The 22,703-nt window shown below is 62.3% G+C and overlaps 1 protein-coding gene across 10 annotated transcripts in view; it reads right to left on the reverse strand.

Annotated features, from left to right (window-relative positions):
* The window catches only part of NOL4L (nucleolar protein 4 like), a 129,526-nt gene that overhangs the window by 5,032 nt on the left and 101,791 nt on the right, over positions 1-22,703 (reverse strand). For 8 of the 10 annotated variants that reach the window (XR_003524422.2, XM_027620471.2, XM_027620472.2 and 5 more), the window contains 5 exons: positions 7,057-7,334; positions 4,784-4,969; positions 4,507-4,698; positions 4,109-4,231; positions 3,504-3,705 (listed from right to left, as the gene is read on the reverse strand). Coding sequence is in view for 8 of the 10 variants with exons in the window: in XM_027620471.2 (XP_027476272.1) it covers positions 3,504-3,705; positions 4,109-4,231; positions 4,507-4,698; positions 4,784-4,969; positions 7,057-7,334 (981 nt within the window). In the remaining 2 variants the exon portion in view is untranslated. The other 2 variants (XR_003524423.1, XM_027620473.1) reach the window with 2 other exon arrangements.

Genomic DNA, 22,703 nt, shown 5'->3' on the forward strand with positions numbered 1-22,703 from the left:
GCGTGGGCCCAACCCTGTGAGAAAGGCCGTCGGCGTCGGCCTGTGCCGTACATGTGGCCACGTGCTATTTGTCCCCCGATGGGGCGGCTGCTCAGGACGCTGCAGGTAAGCAGGCACCTTACACCCTGAGAGAAAGGAGTGTGTGGAGAGCCCCCGAGTCCAGACAGGAGCCACAGGACACCAGGAAAAGAAACACCCACGTGGGTGCTCGGCCCAGGGAGGGGCTTCTGCCCAGGTGGCGGGGGAAGGCCAGGAGCCCTGCTTGGCTGTGGGAGAGGTTGGGGCCAGGCCAGCCGGGGGGTGACGGTGCCCTGCAGGGGAGGGGTTGGGAAGGACAGGGCCCAGGGGTGCCGTCGGGACAAGTCCCCTCTGCCCTCAGAACGGCGGCAGCAAAAGAGCCTGAAGTCTTCTGAAACATCCTGGGGGCGTGTGTGGCGGGGGAGCACCAGGCCCTGTCTCCTCTTTGCCTTTCCCAAGCCGCTCCACGGGTGCATTGCGGGCTTTGGCATCGGGCTCGCCTGAATTCAAGGCCCGCTCTGCCACGCCGCAGGCCACTGTTCCACATCCCTGAGCCTCGGAACCCGAGGAGGCTGCTGGGGGCTGAGCCGGGCCTGTGAAACTCTCAGCACGGGGCCCCGGGAGCTGCCAGGCTCATGGTGGGGGTGGGGAGGGGCGGGCTTCCAGACAGGTTTTGGGGCTTTCTGAATGGGCTCCCAGGAGACACGGAGGCTCCTGGAATTTGAAACACATCCTTTTGAGCTGTTAAGCCTGAACACAGCCAAAGAAGCGCCATGTCTGGGGGTGTGGGAGCTGGAGTGTCCTGGGGGAGGCCGTCTCCCTGTGCCTGCCCGCCGCCCAGTCCCTCCTCGCGCTGGGCTGGCTTACCCTGGCGGGCAGGCGCGGGAGGCTGTCCGTGCTCGTCAGCCGTCTCCCCACGACCCCGTGGGCTCTGGCAGCCAGCGCCACTCATTACTGCATCTACAGGGGCCCTACAGGGGCACTCTCTGCCGCTACAGAGAGAGAGGGACAAGCTCGAGTCACTGGAGGCCTCTAGACTGGAAGCAACACGCTGGGAGAAACTGGAAATGACTGCCGCTGAGGGGAGCGGCCCCTAAAGGGGAAGGAGGCCGAAATGGGCCCATCCGTCACCGTCACCGTCACCGAGGCGGTGTCCTCTCTGACCAAAGCACGTGGCGTCAAGGAGGCAGACTTGGAAACGGCTTATGCTAAGGGACATCCTTGGAATTGAGAGTCCAGGGAGCAGCTCAGTCTGTAAAAATGAAATGCAGGGGGAAGGAGCCGGGCTGTGACTTGGCTGGAAACAACAGCCAAGCAGGCGGTGGGCTCCCCTCGCGGTGGCCAAAGGGCTCCGGGGACAGGCGGGGGGCAGGGGTGCCTCCCCATGGCCCGCAGACAACATGTGGTGGGCTCCCCTCTCTCCGTCCCTCAGCCCTGTGCTCTGAGCCGTCCCGTCTCTCTTGGACGGTAGCCGGGGCCGGGACAGGAGACTGTCCCTACCTCGCACAGCCCATCTGCTCTGGGGTGACGTGCAGGAGTGGGGGCAGGAGTGGGCGCAAGCGGCCCAGCAGCCCCGGGAAAGGCGGGCCGAGCGGACTGTACGGAAGCTGAGCGGCATCTCCCGCCGACCACCTGATGAGCACAGGGAGGAGCTCTGAGCCACTAGCGGGGCGGCCCTGCCGAGGCGCTGCTGTGCCTGAAGGACGGCGGGCAGCGGGACCAGGACGGCCGCCGGTGGTCTTCCCCCAGCCGCTGGGCTCCAAGCCAGCGCTCCCAGGACATGGGCCGCCCCGGGGCCGGGAGGCAAAAGAACAGGTCTCTGCCTCTGTGACCTCCCCGCTCACCTCTACGGAAGCAGGGTGCTTACAGTAGGGAACAGAGGCCCCGGGAAGCACAGGGGCAGAGCCGGCTGCCCCTGTCAGAGGGAGGGCGGGCCGCTGTGAGAGCCCCTCCGGCAGGTGTGAACAGGGCCCCCGAGGGCAGCAGGCCCGGCGCCCTCCCCTCCCCGGCGGCTGCAGCCGTGACACAGGCCCCACTGCACGGCACCAGGTCGGGGGCTGGCGGCCATTGCCTGCGGCCTGGGAAGGACGGAGCCTCGGGCTCACCGTGTCCGTCCAGGGGTCCTATCCTCCCTGCCCTGGGACCTGTCTTGGGCTACTCTAACGGGGTCCCCACTCAGAAGGGCTGTCAGGTGGCTCTTCTTCCTGGAAGAAAAGCAGCCTTTCGGGGACAGCCGTTCCTCCTCTCACCGCGAATGGCCACTCAGGCGTCCGCCTCGGGGATTAAGGCCAGGCAGCCTCTTATTTTAGGTTAAGAGGCATTAGGAAGGGATGAGAAGTTAAGCCCAGGCAGCAGTCTTCTAGGGACCTGCACACACTTCCTGGTGGTAGGAGCGAGGTGAGCGGAGGGGGCTTGGGGCTTTCTGCCGTGGGTAGGGGCCCGCGCCTCCCTTGCTGCCCAGGAACCGTGAGGGGTCTCCTGCAGCCAAGGACAAGAGCTTGAGAGGAACTGTTCAGGCACGTTCAGCCTGGACCTCGAACCCAAGTTTCCTGGCCTGTGGGCGACACCTTCCTCCAGCCTACTCAAGCAATTTGGGGTCGCCCTCAGCTCTCCTCCTCACCCCTTTGCTTTTGAATGACCGTCTGTGCACAAAACTTCTGCCTGGTGTCCTTCCAATTCCAATCTCACCACGGGGGCAGGCAGAGCGCGGTTCACAGCCCTCCTTTCTTAAAACCTATCAGTGGCTCCCACTGCACACAGAGCAGAATCCAAGTGCCCGGCCCAAGAGGCCCCGAGGTCACCCCCACCCACCTCCTGCCCACGCCCCGAGGCCGCCAGGCTCCTCTCCACCAGCAGAGGCCCCCGGACTCAAGGGGGGCGCCCACTCCAGTTCCCACTCAGGGCAGCGCCTAACGCCACTGGGAGGTCTGCGTCTTTTCAGGGACCGTTTCCCCAATCCGGGGCTGTGTCCCGTCTAGGGAATCACCAGCTTCAGGGGCTGGAGTGGGGGGACAGACAGATGGTTCACTGGGGCCCCAGGTGACCTAGATGGGGCTCCGTAGTGAGAGCAAGGGCTGAGGCGGCCCCCCCAGGCCACAGCAGAACTGGGCCGCGCCTGGGCTAGATGCTGGCTCTGCCACCACCTCCCAGTGACCACGTCCCTGAGCCTTGGTCGGTCGTGGGCAAAGCCCAGGTGTGCAGAGGATTCAACTCAGGTAGAGCAGGGCCTTGGCTGCAACTCTGGGCTCACGGTGGCCCTCAGGGAGCCGAGGTAGGGAGAGGCCCGGCAGGCTTTTTGTTTTAACTGCCTGAAGTTTTCCTCACCTCCCCATCTAAGGACTGGCCGAGACTGTGAAGCGGGGAAGGTCCCTGAGCCACGAGGGAGGCACCTTCCCCGCCTGCCCTGCCCCCTTCCCTGAGGCTGCGCTGCGCACGGACCTGGGCTCCGGTCGGGGAGCCAGAGAGCCTGGGTCCCCCGCACTCACCATTACTGTGATTTCCTGTTTGGAGGGAGGCAGGGGGCTGCAGGTTGCTGCCCAAGGCCCCGTAACCGCGGTAACTGTAGTTGAGGCCACCGTTGACGTACACAGGGTCCTGGGAGTAGGAGGAGGCTGGCAGTGAGTAGGTGGAGTGGGTGATGGCTGCGGAGTCCCGGGAGTGCTGCTTGTCCAGGGCGATGGGCTCATCCTGCAGAGGGGGAGGAAAGCGCTAGGGAACCAGAGGGGCGGCCGTCCCGACCCTTGTCCCCGGGACCCAGTGCTGCGACCTGCGGGACTCTGCTTGGGTCTCCGTGGGCCAGAGCTGATCTGTCCCAGCCTAGCTAAAAACACTGTAGGAGGCCACACCCCGGGGGGGGCCCAGGGCCTGCGTGTGCCAGCCTCCTGCAACTCGGTGCATCCGCCCCAGCGAGGCTCCGTCTGGCTCCGAGGATTGCCCACTGCCCCCCGCCGCCCCGCCTTCACCGTCCCCTGCACACCGGCGGGCCTGGCGGGGGGGGGGGGGGGGGCGGTCTGCCCAGCCTGGGGGTCTGCGGCATGACTGCCAGCCACCCTCTCACCCCTGCTGCCCGGGGCTGCTGGGGAGCAGGTACCTGGGAGGACTGGTAGATCTCCAGGCGCATCCTTTTGGCTGCTTTTCTCGTCTCGCTCTCGCAGGCAGCTGCCAGGATGTTTTCGGCCATGGCCGAGGTCAGGTGGGGAGGCGTGGGTCTGGTCTGCAGGCACAACAGGGACGGAGCCTGTGTTGGGGCTGACCCAGACAGAACCCTGCCCTCGATGGGGCTGGCACAGGGCTGGGGCGGGGGCTCCGGGCCCGTGCTCCCTGGAGCTGTGTAACCTCTCTGGGCCTCAGCTCCCTCTTCTGTGAGTCTGCAATCATTGGGTGGAGGGCAAGTGTCTGGCCAGGGCGCTGGCCAGGGGCCCCGCGGGTGTGGCTGCAGGCCCGTGGCAGTGCGGAGGGAGCGGGGCGGACGGGGAGGGAGGGGCTCACCATCTCCATGCCGTTCTTCTTCATGCGCCGGCAGGACTTGAGGTACGTGCGGATGCGCTTGCGGGCCCGCTCCTGGAACTCGGGAAACTGCCGGCTGCAGGACTCGATGATGGCCTGGATCTTCTCCTTGGGCTGCTTGGAGATGGGCACCATGCGGTCCAAGTTCTCGTCCACAAAGAGCCGCACGAACATCTGGGGGAGACACAGGCTGTGGGAAGGGCTGGCCGTGGCTGTGGCCCCCGCCCCCGCCCCCCGCCCGTCCCTCGCCGGTGCTCACATTGAAGGCCTTGAGGCGCTCAGGGTCCATGCCCTCGGAGTCGTTCATCTTGTCGTTGTCCTCATGGTCATCATGGTCATCGTCGTCGTCATCTGCTGTGGGGGCCCGGCCCACCGTCAGGTCCTCAGGGCAGCCACTGACCTCAGTCTTGATGGAATCATAGCTCCCGGAGCTGTAAGGGGGCGACTGAGAGAGGGCAAGGGCCGGAGGGTCAGACCGGGCCCGCTTTTGGCCGGACAGCCACGGTGAGCTGGGGGACCGGGACGGTGAGCGTGCCGGGCTGCTGCACGAGCCACAGTGTCGAGGTCCTGCGTCGCCTTCCCTCCCTGTTCCCTTCATCTAGGAATCGGAGGTACCAGTGTCGCCACCCCTCCCTGGGCGGCCGGAGGCAGGACTGCCCGGCCACAGCGGCGCCAGCAGAGGCCCGGGGCCCCAGAGGTGCTGAGCAGAGGTGTCGGCGCTGTACCCGGCAGCCGAGCCCACGCCAGGACCTGCCACATCGTGCGAGGGACAGGCAGACGCAGGAAGGGCTCCCACCACCAGCCGGCCTCTTCTGGTTCTGCCGAGACTGGTTTTGGCTTTGGGGTTTTCCTCCCTGATCCCCAAGGGGCGGCAGCCCTGAGCTAGCAGCCGAGCTGTGACGCAGGCGGCGAGCGTGCTGTCAGGAAGGAGGGGACAGATGGGCTGGGAGAGGGAACCAGCCGAGGCGACAGGTCTCGTAGGCAGAGTGCATCCCCGAAGGTCCCGGGCTGGGGTTCTCCTGTCTGCTGCCGCCCCCGGGGAGACCCTGTGAGCCCCCACGCAGAGTGTGTGTGTAGAAAGGGGGAGTGGGAAGCAGGCCCGGCCCACCAGCAGAGAAGGGACCTCCGCTGCCTGTTCCCACCGCAGGAACTGCTCCCAGAATCAGCCCCTTCTGGGGAGCACAGCTCCTGCTGAAGAACAGACGCATGAGGATGGACACAGACCGGCGCCCAGTCCCACAGCAGCTGCCGCTACCGGGCTTCCTGTGACCGTCCCACAGGGATCGGCCCTCCCGGGGCCCCCGGCCTGGTGCCCGGCTCTTGATCCACACACAGACTTGACAAGGGGCAGAGACACCTAGGTCGCCCGGCCTCCTGCTGGGTCATGTCAGACTTGCCGTGGAGAGGCAGAAGACCTCCCGGGCCCTGGGCACGTCACATTCCCAAGCCGCTCCTTAGCCAAGTCCTCTGCCGGGGCTGGAGGAGATGGAGACGGAAACCGCAGGACACAAGCTGCGGGCGGCACCGATGCCCCATCTCACTTCCGTGGCCTGAGGTCACAGTGGCAAACGCCCCCTCTGCGGCTCTCTGCTCAGCGCAGGTAGCAGCTAGGCCTGCCCCTTGCACTTGGGAGGCGAAGGCCGCGCTCTGGTCGGCACCTGCTCCGTGGCCCGAGCTCAGACATACGGTGACAACTGAACACCCACTCATCTGGAAAGAACTTTCCCGTGAGATGGGCCATCAGAGGCAAGCCCTGGCACCCACCCCACGCCCTCTGCAGCAGAAGGCAGCCCAGGGAGGGGGAGGAACCTGTGTAGGGGGACATGGCTGGCGCCCAGGGGTGCAGGGCTCCGAGAAGTCACCTCTGGCTCCGCCGCCCTGGCAGGAGAAAACTCTCCCGAGACAGTTCCCGTGCCCAGTGCTGCACTGCACCACTGTAGGAGACCTTAGTGGCCCAGAGGCAGCTTGCAGAAGTGTGAGGGGGGGGGGGTCCCGGGAGGCAGGGGGCAGTGCTCAGGTGGCGAGGGCACCAGCATTGGCCACCCTTCCTCCATGCGCAGCCCACATCAGCCTGATCTACCAAGTTTCAAACATCCACATCCCTGGGGCTTCAGAGGCCTCGTTCTTTCTGTGCACCATCTGTGAAATGGGGACAGGCCTGCAGAGTAGCCCCGAAAGGCGGGGCCTCTGTGCTCAGTGCGGCCCCTTGCTGCTCTAATCTGCAGCAGACTCTGTTCTCGGGTAGAGCGGAACAGGCCACACATCACCCACCACCTCCACTGAGGCCAGGGCCAAGCCCTCTTCACAGGAGGTGACACCTGCTCAGAGAAGGGAAGGCCTAGCCTGAGGTCACACGCCGTGTGATCTCATTCCTGAGCCTCCGCAGAACGCCCGGCATAGCGGCCAGGGCCTCCACGCTGACTTGGCGTCCCGGCTCTGGGCACATAAGCATTTCATGTCAGCCTCGCACCGCCCTGACAGGCACAGGAAGAAGGGGGCTCACGGCTCCTGGGGGCCCACAGCCCCACACACCTCAGGGGTGGTCTTCACCCCGTACTTGACACGGCTCCGCAGTCCATCGGTGCTACAGCCGTCGGAGGGGTAGGAGGGCGTGCCGAGCGCCGTGCCCGGTGGGAGCTTGTCGCACAGGTTGATGGGCTGATCTTCAGAGGTGGCGGTGAAGTCCATGGGGGCCACGGCGCCGTTGCCATTCATCTCGGGGAAGGCGGGATCGCCCTGCGTGCTGCTCGATGTGGATGGGTTCAGGGTGGAGGAGCCATTGCCGCTGCCACTCTCAGAGGAGGAGTCATCTGGAACAAGAGGCCTGGGTGTGAGGCTCCACCGCAGCACCTACTGTCCCCTAAGGCCCCCTGGGGGATGGTGGCCACGGCAGCCCCAGGGAATACTTGCCCCATCTTGTCCTCACCAGCATCTCTGGGCAGGAGGTGAGCGCGGCTGTCCCCTTTAGGGGCTCCAAGAGGCTAGCTCTGCCCCTAGCCGATGTAGGGGCACGGTCCCTCTGCTGGAACCAGGCCATCGGGGTGGAGCAGCCGTGGGGCGTGCAGGGCATGGTGGTCTCCTGCACTCCACACCCGAGGCACCACGTCCAGGCTGAAGGGAGGCCCGGCTTCAAGGGCCTGGGAGTGAGTGGCTGCATGCCAGAGGTCCTTGGATACCCCAGAGGTTGCTTGGGGCCTGACCAGCAACCCCCCTTCCTCTAAATCACCACTGCCCTGCCCCTTCACACCCTCTCCCCACAGCAGGCTCTCAGCTTCCTTCATCTGCCCAAGGAGAAGGAGCTGATGCCCCACTGTGCCCCCCCCACCCCTCAGTTACCCACTCCTTCCTGCAAGCAGGCCCCGCCTACCCACAGTGTGCCCCCCACAAGCCGCCTTCGGGGTGAGGCCACGTGGCCTTGGACATCCCGAGCCAGGGCTCCAGGATCTGGCCTCTGCATTCCCTGCACCTCAATGGGCCATCGCCGCTTTCCAGAGGTGACAGCCCGACAAAGCTCTGCTGAGGGCGCCCCCTGCTGCGGAGAGCACAACACTGCCTGGGGAATCCGGGGAGACAAACTTGAACGAAGGGGCTAGACATTTTCAGATAAAATTCCAGGCCCCTCTCCCCAATCCAGGCCCAGCCTCCTGCTTGATCAGCTGAGATGGCAGAGACCAAAGATACTCCGAGCTCCCGGGGTCACTGTCAGGTGAGTACCACGTGGTTCCCCGTGGCGCCCAGGTGCCAGGCCGGCCGGCCCCAGCACCCAGAGACGCTGGGGGAGGGGCAGCCACAGTGAGCCCTGACCGCCTCCCAGGCCGCCCCTTCCCCCAGGCCAGGGTCGCGCAAGACCCCACCCCCACTCTCCCAGCCAGCAGATTATGAAGATTTAGTCCCCGGGGCTGGGCATTGGGCACGCGCACCGCCAGAGCGTCCCCATGGCGACCGAGCGGCTCTAGAGCCCCAACCAATCGCTGGCCTCCCGGCTGCCCGGGGGCGGGGCACGGCTGCCCATCAAGCCGCCGAGCCCTGGGCAGAGGGGGATGGGAAAAGCCGCGGCAAAGTGGCACCCCTCCCCCTCAGCTGTCGCAGGTCCCCCGGGCTAGGCTGCCCCTCCCCTCCTCTTCCTCTTCCTCTGGGCAGCCACCGCTCCCTGCATCCTCCTGCAGGTCAGCTCCAGGCTCGAGCCGCCCCACAGCTTCCCTGCTTGCTCCGCTGCACCTCAAGAGTCCGTGTCTCCTCCTGCCCCCCGGGCCTGGGGTCCTGCAACCTCTGGGCCCTCACCACCCATCTGCCGCCCCCCCTCCATCACAGATGGGCCAGGTTCTCCTAACGCAGTATCTCCAGCAACCGAGCTAGATGTTTGTGGAATGAACAAATTACCCAGCAGTATTTACTGAGCACCTACTGCAGGCTGGCCCAGTCCCAGGCTGGGAAGAGAGTCACGATGACCAACCGGGTGCCAGTCCTCCTGGAGGGACACACGCACATTACTGAACCACAGGAGAGTGGCTGCCCTCCCTCCCCTCAGTCCCAACCCCAGTCTCCACCCCACCTTTTTCATCACCCCATAACCTTCCTGTTCTCCACAGCCTGCTGAATAACATAGAAAAATGCAGTCCAGACTCCTGTGGGCTGTGTTCCTAGTCCCGTGACTGCTGTAGCCCGGGGCCCACTCTGCCGGCCACCGTGGGGCCTCCCGTCTCCAGGCCTTTGCTTGGGCTCTGCTGTCTGCCTGCCATGTTGCTTCCAGCTCAGAACATCTCAGTCTACCTTCAAGGCCTGGTTCATTGCTGCCTCCTCAGGGCAGGCCTCCTCCCCTACTGTCCCTAGGAAGGAGGTACTCACAGCCCTGACGAAGCCGGTGCCCATCCCTCCTGGGAAACTTCATGCCTCCTTAGCCTGGCCCCAGCTGAGTCCTGACAGCTGCCCACCTCCCACCGGGGCAGGACCTGTTGCTGAAGAAGCCTCCACACATTTAGGAGCCTCTTCTGGAGCTGAGGTGCTGGAAGGCAAGGATGGACACCCATGCTGGCTGATCACATGAGCTCCTATTTGCTCTGGCAGGTGCCCATTCTTAGCCCACCTTGCAGGTGAGACTTCACACTCTGGCACCATCTCCATCAGGCCAGCTGCTTGACCTTGGAGGTCTTTGTCCTCCTCCAAGAGGAGGGGTTCCTAGGAGGGCACCAGCTTGGCACATAGTGAGCCAACGTCCCGGCGCTCAGCATGGGCATCAGGCCCACAGCCTCCCGCAGTGCCCAACCCCTGTACAGGCTCAGACATGGCACCCCAACCGCCTGCCTCCCCGACCAGCTTACCTCCTGGGAGGATGGACCTCCCTTGCCCTAAAACTCTGGTGGGGGGGCAGGGGAAGGGGGAGAGGGGAGGCAGGCCTACTCCCTACTCCCGGGCCCCTTGCAGCTCAGGAGCCCGGGGTGGCCCGGACTCTTGGAGCTGCCGACTCCCTTGCCCCGGGGCTGTGCACCTGTGCTGGTCAGCCGGACAGCCACGGGCCCCGGCTCCAGTCCGAGCCCCCGCTTCCCACTGCTCAGATGCTGCCCTGGGCTAGTAAGGCAAGTGGCTGGGCAGGCGGGGCCGTGAGCTACCAGGAGTCCAGATCATGCATTCCAAATGTTTAGAAGAAACTGGGAATCTGCACCATTCTGTAACTATCCAGATTTTAAACATTAAGGACTGACTTGCATTGTTTACATTTTGAAAAACCTTGCCAAATAAATGGATAAAACACAATGGGGTCTATCCATGCAACGGAATGTTATTCAGCCATAAAAAGGAATGAAGCCCTGACACCTGCTACACCGGGGAAGAACCTAGAAAACATCGCACTGAGTGAAAGAGGCCCAGTCACAATGGGACAGGCGCTGACAGTCTGCTTCCATGCAGTGTCCAGACGAGGCACCTTCCCAGAGACAGAAATATCTGGGGGCTCCCCGGGGCGGGGAGGACTGGACATGGAGAGCTACCGCTTGGTGGATGTAGAGTTTCTGTTTGGGCTGATGAAAACCATATTTTGGAAATCATGGTGCTGCTCGCCCAACACCGTCAATGTACTTAATGCTGCCGAATTGTATACTGAAAAACGGTGGAAATGGCAATTTTAATGTTACACCTATTTACCACAAAAATCCCCCCAAACCAACCAACCAACCATCCAAGACCTGGAGCAGACCAGCGGCCCCAGTTCACGAGCTCCGTGCATCCCCCACCGGCCAAGGTTCTCCGCCTCCACACCACAGCCAGGAAAGCCAGCCATACACAGCCCTCACCAGAGGGACAGAAGAGTCACAGCGCATGCGCCCCCCGTCACTCCGCCCAGGCCACCTCAGCCCCGCGTGCCAACCGCGGGCCTGCACTGCCTGCCCCGGTGCCGTCAACAACTCGGGTCCACTTTTTGCCAACCGGAGAGGCCACAGGTTTTAGGCAGAATGCAGAGGGCCTGTGGAGCGGGATGGACGTGGGCTGTCCATCAGATGCCACTTTACCTCCCTGAGCCTCAGTTTCCTTTCCAAAGGGGTGTCATGTCAGTAATACAGGATTTGTAAGGTATAGACAATACCTGGTATAGAGAGTAGGTGCTAGGAAAAAAAAAGCGAGTTCTCTGCACCCCACACTCTCACTTCATCACGCATCTACTTCCTACGCACACACGCACACACGCACACCTCCAAGGGCCCCTCAGAGCCCAGCACCGCGGGAAGGCATGAGCTCTGAGGTGGGCACGTATCTGAGGTGGTGCCCTGCCCACCCGTGTCCCTTCCTTGCTTGAGCACTTACTGGGTGTCCGGCCCATGCGAGACACTGGGGATGCAACAGTGAAAAGAGAGGGGTAGTTACTGTCCTGGGGGCTCATACTCTCGCAAGTAAAAAAACCAAACAGAAGGGTTCTAGAAGAGACTGGGCTCCAAAAAGAGAGTTGTGAGCTTTCTGGCCCTTGATCCCTGCTCCTCAACCCCCCAGTCCTGACTGCAGGGCCCCATCTCCAGAACTCATCCCGAGGAGGGTGAGACACTATGAGGAAAGAAGGGACGGAGAGAAGATGAGAGGAAAGGAGGGAAGGCTTTTTGGAAGTAGCCCATGGAGGAAGCCTCACGGGAGGAAGCTGACAAGGCCCTGAGGCTAACTGCCCCCCCATGGGGGCAAAGGTGCTGCTGGGGGATGGGGGGGTAGGGGGGGTAGGGGGGCGGGGATCTGTCCGCCTCCCAGGGCAGTGGCAGCTGCAGGGACTGAGTTCAAACCCCTAAGCGGGAACCAGACTCCCTCCAGGGGTGGCCGCCTTCTTGTCACCCCACTCCAGCTGTACACCTTTCCACCTGCTCTTCCCTCCGAGGACACTGTCCCCAGCTCTCTCTCTCTCTGGTGCATTCCCTCCCCTCCAGGGATTTGCTTCAAGGTCACCTCAGTAAGACCTCCCTGCCCCCACTCTGCCATGCTGACCCCTTTACCTACTTTTTCCAGAGCATTTTAATCACCTTCTCACATACTATGTCTATGGCCTGTGCCCCGCCACCCCCCGCTGTAAGCTGCCCCCGCCCTGCAGACCCAGAGTTAGCAGGGCTGTATGGGGGCGGGGGGCAGATCATTCCTGCCTCTCCAAAAACCATACCCCTCCCTCTAGTGAGGGCACCTACGTCTTCCAGGGTGAGCACATGTCCCACGCCTGGCAGGTCAGCCCAGCCCTTCCCAGTGACCAGCGGGCATCTGACCAAGCTGGACCCATGAAAGTCAGTCCTGGGGCTCTGGCTGAACTGTTTGGAAAGAAGTGCTCCTCCCCACGCCCCAGGGCTGCTGAGCCCATCCAGCAGGGCTGAATAGCTGGCTCAGACAAATCCCCCCGAGTCCATCTGTGCCTAAAAACCAAAGAAGAACCTAGACTTTTTGGTTATGGGAGCCAATAATTTCCTTAGCTGGAGGCAGGCTTGCATCACGTGTGTCCGGTTTGGTCTCTGGGTGATCCACAACCTTCCCTCTGGGAGGAGAGGGCCTGGAGCCAGCGCCAGGCCCACCACAAAACCCCAGGTCTGTCCCCTGGCTCCGTCCTGAGGTGGCCGATAGCCCCAGGAGGGGCTGGTGGCAGCCCTGGCCCCTGCAGTGCCTGACCCGTTTGGGGAAAGAAGGAACAGAGAGCAGGGTCAGCACCCCAGGCGGAAGTTCCCGGCCACTCTGAATTCTTCCCTCCTCCCCACTCCCTCCAAAAAAGTGTGATTTAAAGGAGCTATAGGCACATACTCAAACCCACGCCCCATTCCCGAATGAGACCGGCAAGGGGGTGGGGGGAGCAGGTGCGGGGCCTCCCTGTCTCCCGACCTTGGGCACAGCCCGTCTCCTTGGCTCCTCTTATCTGCAGTCCAGGGAGTTGCCGCGGACGCCCTCTTGGGCTCTGATACTTTATGACCCTGTGGAAGAACCCAGCAGGCCCCATGGGCAGCGGGGCCCGAGCTACGGGGCGCAGGCCTCCGGCCACGGGACTCTCCGGGCAGGCACGTGTGCCAGCTGAACCCGTCCCACACCCCCGGCTGGAAGTGACCCTCTGTCCCCACACCGGCCTCATCATTGCCGCCGTGCCAGGAGGCCCCTCCGGGACGGGCACCCCGCCCGAGGCCAGGCTGCTGGAGCCTAGAACCATGCCCGCAGGCCAAGACTGCCCCCCACCTGTGACCGTATGAGCGGCAGAGAAAAGGGTCCGCTGATGGCCACGGGGAAGCGGCTGGGGAATGCACCCCTTCTGAGCATGTCCCCCCACCCAGGCCTCCCCAGCTCTGGGCAGGACGCAGAGCCCACCACCTGTGCCCGGAATGCCTAGGGCAGGGAAGGACTGCGGTGCCCATCTATTTACCGTGGGGCAGTGTGCTGCTATTCAAATGGGGGAATTAGCGATGAATGGGGGAAATTGTTCCTCCCTCTGTCCCGTCTCCAGAAGGAGACAAAAACCCCTTTTACCTCGGCAAACAATGCCCTTATGTGGGCGCCAGCGCCCTGCAGCCCGCACAAGCCTGGCTCTGTGCGAGCCGCCAATCGCCACACCGGGCTCGGCACCCCCCTCCCCCCGGCCAGTGGCACCCCCTCCCAGTGGCAGACCCACACCAGCTCCCGCGGCGGGCTGGGCCACGGTGGGAAGCTACTCCGTTCCTGGGACCTCGGGCTGGGCATCCGCCAGGCAGGCTGCCTTCTGCGGCCAGAGGTGCAGCAGCTGAGGCCGCACCCACACCCCCTCCTCCCTCCTCCGTGGGCTGCTGCAGCGGCCATGCAGGGAAGGGGAGGGGAGGGGGCATCAATAATTCACACACAAAAGAGCCGGCGGGGGTGGGGGGAGGGTAGAGCGCTGGAGCCCACAGCCCCACCGGCAGCCCCACCGTGGGCCAGGGCGACGGAGACACCAGGGCCCAGCGGGCCGCCCGGGGCTCTAGGCTGCAGGCTGGGGGCGCCGGCTCCACTCTGAATTTGGGTGTGCACCTCACCAGGGCCGGTCCGCGCCTGCTCTGACAAAGGCCAGTGGCTTGGGCCGTGTTTACATGATGCATAGTTCCCAGGAGCACCAGGCTCCTGGCAGGCTACCCTGCTCTTCCTCCCGGAAGGAAGGGGGAGGGCCACGGGGTCAAACGGGGGACACAGAGGAGCTGGGAGGGGGCAGTACCCCTGGGATCCCACCATGCCCGCACGATGGGGCCACACTGGGTGTCCGCCCCGCAGTCTGGCGGTCAGGCCCCGGCTGCCCACCCAGCCGTCCCTCCTAAGCATCCCACTGCACGCTTGCACTTCCCCTGCTCCCCACCGGGCTCCTGGTGCCACCAGGCCAGGGATGCCAGCACCTCCATTCCACAGCCCCGCCTTCCTGCCCGGTGGCCCCTTAAGCAGCACAGCCACCTGGGTGGGTGCTCAGGGCCTAGGGCAGCGCGCGGTCTGGTAGCAACGGACTGCGAGCCATGCGCTGAACTTCCCGCTTCCTAGTGGCCACAGTTAACAGGTCAAAAGAACCAGAGAGAATGAATTTTAATGATCTATTTTATTTAGCTCAATATATCCAAAGCCTTAATTCAACCACCAATACTGTGCTAAAATGGAGCTATTTTACATCCTCTTTCCTACGAAGTCTCTGAAACTCAGCGTGTACCCTGCACATGGCGCACCTCCATCTGCGGAACCTTGTCGGGAGCGTCTCTCCGGCTGCAGCATCAGCGCAGACCCAGGGTTTCCGGATTTCCCCCTCAAACTGAAATAATTTCTCTCAGAGCAGGAACCCTGGGGCTTCTGCCCCTAGTGAAGGGTCCAACCCAAAGATGAGTTCAGGTCTTGGGAGCCGGTGGCCGGTGCCACCCACAGTGGGGTGGATCCTAAGTGTCAGGTGCCGGGCACACCCACTGTCCCTGACTTGTACAACCAGCCCTGCAGCTGGCTTTGAGGTGGGGGGACCAAAATTTCCCTGAGGGAAGTCACTGGTGTCACAGAGAGTGAGTGGCAAAGCCTAGATGGGCCACTGATTCCCCAAAGCACCCACCCTCTTTCTCCTCTCGGCCTCCATTTGCCTATCTGTGCTATGGGCCGGCCCCCACCTCTGCCACCGCCCCGCTTCCCACTGCTTCTCCCCCAGCACACACTGGTCCACGCGCCTCAGGGGGAAACGCTCCCACTACGGACAGGCTGGGTCTGTGTCTTCCCAGGCCCGACATCTCCCTGGCCCCACCTTCCAAGTCAAGCACAGGCAGCGAGAAATCAATGCTAATTCAATGTACAAAGCTCTAGCCAAGATGCCCACTGCCCCCTCTCCCCGCCCAAAACAGATCATGTGTTCCGAGAGCAAACAGAGACACCTCAGGCGACCATGTGTGAATGATTCACAGGGCAGGGCCCAGGCCCCGGAGCCCGTGTGTACGCGTGTTGCGTCTGAGGACCCTGGCAGGTCCTCCAGCAGCCCTCCCAGGAGCCGGCCTGGCCTCGGTGCATCCCAGTCCTTAGGTCAGAGCCATGACGCCAACGTGGCTCTGGTCACTTCCTGGTTCCCGGGAAGGTCGTCCTTGGACAGGTTAGGGTGGCAATGTCTCTCCTTCATGCCTCCCACCCTGAGCTTTCTCTCCAGGGGCTGCGTCCGTAGAGGGTCAATGGGAAGTTGGGGGGTCTAATGCGCCCAAGACTGAGGGGTGGGAGCAGCGGCAGGGCTCTGACTTCCCCGACCGCCCAGCAGACCCAAGCATATCTTCCAGGTGGATGTGTATGTGGGGTCTTGCTCTCCCTTTCTTAGTAGGTGAACCTCACCTCAGGCTCTGGAGCCCACCCTACTCTAATGTCCTTCCCAGGCATCTGGGGGCCTCAGACCCTGGCAGCCTGCACAAGGCCCGGGCTGTGCAGGCCCAGCCTGCTCCTGGGATAAAGGGATCTCTCGGTGCTGTCTCCCAGCCTCTCTTACCCCTCAGTGGCCAGAGGCCAAGACAGCCTAGCATTGTCTGTGCGGCCTGCAGCCCAGCTGATGATGGACACTTTCCTGTGACCCGGGACTGCCAGGGTGGCCTACAGCCAATAACCGGAAGGACTTGGGCCCCAGTTCTCTGTTCCTTGGGGGAGGGGAGGGCAGGAGGGTCATTCCGTGAAGATGTTTGGAGCCTTGAATAGGAACAACAGCTCTTGCTCTGGAAGGAGGGAGTATGACCTGCAGCCAGAGAATGAGGCCCAGACCCAGGTTCCAGCCTCACTGCAGACAGTTGGGGTCAGGGGGGTGGGCAGGGCCACGATAACAGGTGTGGAAGAAAGAACGCGTGGCATAAAAGGTCCCTGCAGGAGAAGTCCCTTAGAAGCCATCCCCGGGAGGCCACGGTTTAAGTGACCAGGGAGCAGGGTGGACACCCCCAACCTTGAGTGTGGGGTCCACAGGGTGGCAGCTGTGGCAGGCCCTGGAGCTCCGTCCCCAGCCGAGGGCCCGTGGGAGGGTGAGTATCTGGGGCTCAGGGGTAATGCCAGTGACCGAGCCCAAATGGCCTGGTCCCAACTCCTACTGGCCCCCTCCTCACGAGCAGCAGCCCCGCCCCCTGCCAAGAACACGCCCAGCACAGTGGCTGGGACACAGGAGGCAACTGCTGCCCAGAAGCCTTCTCCTTGGATGCCAGCACGAACTCACAGCGGCCTGCTTAGCTGCCCGCCAGTGTGGAAGCTTCGGTCAGGGTTTGCCGGATCCAGAAGCAAGGTCCTGGAGGACTCGGGGTCCTGGCGCATGTGGGTGGGGTGTGGGACAGGAATTCACGAGATGCCAGGACATGTTGTGAGTGCCTGCCCTCCCGTTCCAGCTTTTTTTTTTTTTTAAGATTTTATTTGTTTGACAGACACAGCAAGAGAAGGAACACAAGCAGGGGGAGCGGGAGTGGGAGAGGGAGAAGCAGGCTTCCCGCAGAGCAGGGAGCCCGATACGGGGCTCGACCCCAGGACCCTGGGATCATGACCTGAGCCAAAGGCAGATGCTTTAACGACTGAGCCACCCAGGCGCCCCTCCAGCTCTCTTTCCAAAGAAGCAAGACTTGGGCTGGGCGGGGGTGGGGGAAGAACAGGAGCAAGGGACACTGGTGTGATGTAAGGAAGCTGTGGTCAGAACCATACAGGGGTCATGGGACAGAGGGGACCCAGAGGGACCTGAACAGAGAAAGAGACAGGACCGGACCAAGGGGGGCTAATGAAGGGTCTGGAGAACTGGGCGCAGTGAGGAGAGCCCCCCCAGCCTGCGTGTGCCAGCTGACCATGGGTCCCGGCGCCCGGTCCCCCAGCACCACCCCTGGCACTAGGCCAGCCACGAACGAGGAAATGGCCCCACAACCATTCGTCGAGCCTCCCCATCCCAGGAGTGTGCTGAGCTCTGTCACTGCCTCATCTGGCTGTCTGGTGCGGGCGGCGATCTGCCCTAGGCCCCACAGTGAGCCGAGGAAGGACGGAGCCTAGGGCAGGGCAGCGTGGCTATGGCCGGCCCACTTCCCCAGCACGCGGCCCTGCAGGGACGGGGGAGGCACCCAGGGAGAGGTCCAGGCCGGTGAGGAAAGCCGGGGCGGCCCCTGCTGCCCAGGCTGCATTTCTGGGCAGTGGCGGGCCCTACCCAAGGACACAAGAGCAGCAGGCAGGAAGCCTTAGGCTTCTCACAGAGAACTCCCAAGGACCCCAGGGTCAATGGTCACAATCCACCTGGAAGATATGCCTGGGTCTGGGCCTACGTTAAGCAGAAGCGAGGAATCGGAGCCAACAACTTGCTGAAGACCACCTCGCAGGGACAGGACGGGGCAGGCTAGAACCAGCTCGGGAGACCCACAGCGGAGTGCCTGCAGGGAGCCGCGTCCAGCCAAGACCCGGCCCACAGAGGTGACCCCATCTCTCTCCATCCTCCTGGCTGTGGCCCTCTCTGCCCCGGCTCTCCTGTTTGGAGCCTGGAGTCAAAGGGAGCTTCTGGAGACACGAAATCCCCAGGAAATCCCCAACCCTGGCATTCAGCATCTTCTTGCTGCCCAGCCTCCGCCTAACCTGCTCCCTGAGCTTCCCAGGCACGCCTCAGGCCCACTCGGCCTGCCCTCAACATCGCACCAAACACAGCCTGCTGCGTGGGGCTGCGCTGGTCCCCCAGCCCTGCCACCAGCTGCTCAGACGCCGTCTGTGGAGCACCTACTCCGTGCTCGGGGCTGGGGATAAAGCCCCAGAAGAGGACACTCGGGCCTGTGCCGGGCCTGGGCCCCACAGACGCTCAACAGAGGGACTTGAATGTCCTTCTCATGAATGGCCCAAACGTGGCTCCAGAGTCAGAGAGACCCTTGTGGTCGCTTGTGGTCCCTCTCAGGAGAGAACACGTCCTTCCCTGTAGGAAAGGCTCGGTCATAGCTCCAAGCACTCGGCAGGCTCGGGAATGGGGATTCCAGTCACTGGGATGACTGGACAATCTTTTAAAAAATGCCACATCACTCACAGGAGAGGCAAATGACATTAGGAGGAAAAAAAGGGGCTGCAACATGACACGATCCCCCTGTCTTTTTTTGTTTTTTTTTTAAGACAACAAGACTTTTATTATGTGCACAGAAAAGACTGAGAAAAATATGCCTCAAATACTAGTCATTTTGATTTTTTTGCTCCATTTTTTCCCTAAATTTTCTACAAATACAATACTTGTGAAATAGGGGAAACAGAAGATATGTTTCTGCAGAGGCATGCCTGCCCTCAGGCAGCTTAGAGCCCACAGGGATCCCCTGTGCCTGCGCCCCTCCCTCTCCCACCAGACTCCCCGAAGGCAGGAACAGGGCTTATCAGCCTTGGCATGACAAAACCGATTCAGAGCCCTGAAAGAACCAAAGGCCCCTCAACGCCTGGTAATGGGCACCGGACGGGAGGCTCCTCCAAACCCTAGCACCCGCACTGGAGGGAGGGAAGGGGGGAGGTTGGAGGGGGGGCCCCAGAGGCCTGGAGGAGTGGTCTCATCTGAGAGGCACAAACCAGAGGCCCTGAAAGGCCCCAGGCCACCACCGGGCCCTGGCCCAGCCATCCCCACCCCCACGGCCCTGCAGGAAGACGACAGTGCAGGAAGAGGGAAGCGGGACCCTCCGCTCTCCGCTGGTGCTGGCTTCCTGTCTGCCGGGGAGGTGAGTAATGTCCGCTCCCCACCCCCTCGCATCCCTTCTGGAGGCCAGGCCTCACATTTTCCGTTCAGGAAGGGGCAGAACAAGAGGCCAGTGGAGCACATCGAGGGGAAATCAAGGAGTGGGCCCTCGCCTGGCTCCGCCAGCTGCAGCCCCAGACCCCGGCCTAGCCCCGTCGGCGAAGTTCAGGACGCCTGCCGGCTCACCTGGCCCGTGTGTGCACTCCCCGGTGCGTTTCTATTCACTCATTCATTTAACAGACACCGCCCCCCCCAACCTGCTCTGTGCCAGGCACTGTGCCGGGTGCTGGGGGCCTGGCTTCCAGGGTGCTATGCTCTCTGGGGGAGAGGTGGACATCACACAGATCATCCCAATGACTGGGTGTAACGACAGACGGACATACTATTTGGTCCCAAATCAACGCTAGACTACAGTGTCTCTGGACAAAGTCCCAACAGTTGGCTTCTACCAGGTATCTTCTCTCCCCCCGCAGAAGGCAGCCCCTGGGCCAAGGGTTTTTCTAGGCACCTACGAAGTGCACAGAGCTCTGTTTGGACTCAAAGCCCAAAGCCTCAGACAGGGCTGAGCAGCGGGTTTGGAAAAGACTCGGCCACACAGGGGCAAGAGGCAGCAGCAGGAACAGCCTAGATCACTGTGGCCCCAAGAAACCAGTGCTCCGAGTGTTAAGGGGGACTCTTCTTGGCTCCCAGGCTCCCCTGCCCGGCTCTGGGGAACTTCACACATGGCTGACACTGGCCAAGGCGGAAGGAAGGCGGCAGGCTCAGCACCACCTCCCGAGTTTGGTCCGATCACCCAAATTCTCTTCATCTCCCACGTCTTGTGAGGCGAGGACAAGAGTCATGTGCTCACCTGTGGCGGCTACAGCCCCCAGGGAGGGAGCGTTGTGCGCGTGGTGCCCCCCAACCCAGTGTTTGCTGAGATCCCAGGGAGCCCCGAACAGCACCCAGACAAGAGGCCCGTGCCGTGAATGCTTGCCGGCCGTGGTGGACTTGTGCGGGGGAAGCACACCGTGCCCATCTCAGGACAGGCCCACTCCAGCTCCATGAACCACAGAGACAGGCTGGGGGGGCGGGGAGGACAGTGGGTGTGCGCATGCATTTCTGGCCTCAGCCTTGGGACCTCCCCTGCCTGCCAGTCCTCATCTGCGTTTGTTACAGTTTGAAAGGTTGGGGTGGGGGTGGAGGAGGAGGAAGAAGAGGGGGGGCGAAGAAGGGTGGAGAAAGAGAAGGGCTCCAACACATCCACCAACAGTTGTGAATCATGTGCAAACTACCTGGCTTCCTGAGATGCTTCTGGGCGGCAAGACTGGCCAGCATGGGGGATGCTCCCTGGCACAGCCTTGGGGGTCCCCACACTTTCTGGCTAAGGCAAAAGACCCAGGTGCTCAGATTGGGGATGTCCTCTGGAACAAAGAGCCCAACTTGTCCCCAACAAGGGGTGGACCTATATCCCCTCTGGATGGTGCGCTCGGGGGTAGGTCTTGATAAATGTTTGTTTCTTTATTCATTCAGGCAACAAATATTCAGCAGTCCCCTAAAATGTGCCAAGCACGCAGCTGGAGTCACTGGGGACAGAGCAGAGAGCAAGACTGACATGGTCTGTGCCTTGCAGAACTCACAATGAGGGCTTCAAACCTCATCTTTCCAATTTGCCAGTTCCATGGAGGACTGATAGCCAGAGACCACACAGCAAGCCACCACGGAGGGCTGCTGGTTGGGTTCAGAGTACAGGGTCAACCCGAGCCCTTGCCTGGCCTGTCCCCACCCCAGCCTGTCATCAACAATGGGGGACATGAGAACACCCTGTAGTCCGACTGTCTCCCATTGACTAGCTGATGGGAGCAGGATCTCGGCCTGTGTCCACACTGTGAGCACCTCCAGACAGGGGAGCTGGCTGCATGCCACCGTGGGGGCTGGAGGGCGGGACGAGGACTCGGGGCCAGGTCTGGACCCAGCCAAAACCCTACGGGAACCCACTGCTCTGGAGAAACAACAGATCTAGAATCAGAAGGGGCAGCACAGACCGGGTGGACAGCTGGGCCTTCTCAAGGCCTGTGACCCCCTGTACTGGGTCTAGGTCCGCCTCTGGCCAGCACATCAGCCCATAGCCACCAGACACAGCCTCTGATTAAATAATTAAATTGATGGTATCCCAGTCAACACCATCGTCCCTGTCTCCAGCTCTGGCTGCCCGCCCTGATAAACACCCTCGTACTGTTAGCAGGCCAGCCCGCCTCAGCCCCTGTACCAGGAGGGCCAGGGGGCTGTGCATGATCACACCCAGGTAGGCTCCCCTAGGACCAGCCAGAGGATGCGCTGAACGCGCCCCCCCCCCCCCCCCGCTTCTCTCCACTTCATCTTCATGATCAACCAAGCCCCAGGCAGCTGGGCAACTGATGCTGAGGAAGCCGTGACCCCCACAGAAACACTCCTTTCTGTTATCTGATCCTGGAGACCCCCGCCCACCACCACCCAAAGCGCCAAATCTCTCTGGGAAGTGTCTCCAACAGAGATCAGACTCCCAAAGGGTGGTTCTGAGCAATAATAACAGAAGAATTTTTCAAGAATGAGTTAAAGGAATATGGCCCCCACTCAGTCCTACTACTCAGGTTTTTAAAAAAAAAGTTCTGAATCCTTCTTGGGAAAGTATAACCCTATGCCCTTGGCTGAGCTCTGCTGGCTTGGTCCTTGGTGGGGCCTTTGGGTGTGGCCTTCGATCAGCTCAGATGAGAAGGGAGGTCAGCTGCTGGGCACTTCCCAGCCCTGGAGCCCCCAGCAGCATGTGGCTGCCCCCACCCCATGGGAATACTGGGAGGTGGTATTGGTCTGGGAGGCTCTGGTGGGGAGGCTCACAGCACGAGGGGAACGTGCTGACCTCACGAGGTGTCAGGGCACAAAAGTCTTTTCTTTCCCAGCAGCCTTGTACCCCACTCCTGGCAAAACCACCCCCTGGGCTCCCCAGCCCCTGGCCCAGCTTCCCCAGCTGCCTCCAGGCTAGGTCTCCTCCCAGACAAAGCCGGATTCAGGCCCGTGAGGGCAGTCGGAAAGCAGGCGCGGGTTCTGCCATGGAGACGAACTTTGACCCAAACTGCAAGTCTCCTACCCCTTATTTACTCTTTAAGGCTAACCCGTTTCGCAGAGTTAACATTACACCCCTTTTTAACCCTGCACTTCCCTCTCGCATTCCAGGCCCCGAACTTTGACCCCTCCTAATTGCAGGCTCTACACCCCACATCTCTGAGGCTCAGCCCTGGGCTCATCCCCCACCCCCAATCACCTCCCTGGAAACCAGACAGAGCCCCACCAGAGACAATGACCACGGGTGCCACCCCACGCCCACAACTGCGTGTAGCTGACACAGGCGCTGGTGCCCCCAGAGCCCCAGCCGCCTGGGGGCTCCACAGAGGCACTCCAGAGTGGACCCCTGGGATCTGACTTGGGACTCCAACTCTCCCATCCCAAGGGGAAAGCGTCTGTTCTGAGGGAGGCCAGAGGAGGCTGCCTGGCTGGTCCTGGAGGGCAGCGGGGAGCCAGCGCTTGGGAAGCTCCTCAGCCG

Source organism: Zalophus californianus, chromosome 8, assembly GCF_009762305.2.
Source record: "Zalophus californianus isolate mZalCal1 chromosome 8, mZalCal1.pri.v2, whole genome shotgun sequence".
NCBI classification, from domain to species: domain Eukaryota; kingdom Metazoa; phylum Chordata; class Mammalia; order Carnivora; family Otariidae; genus Zalophus; species Zalophus californianus.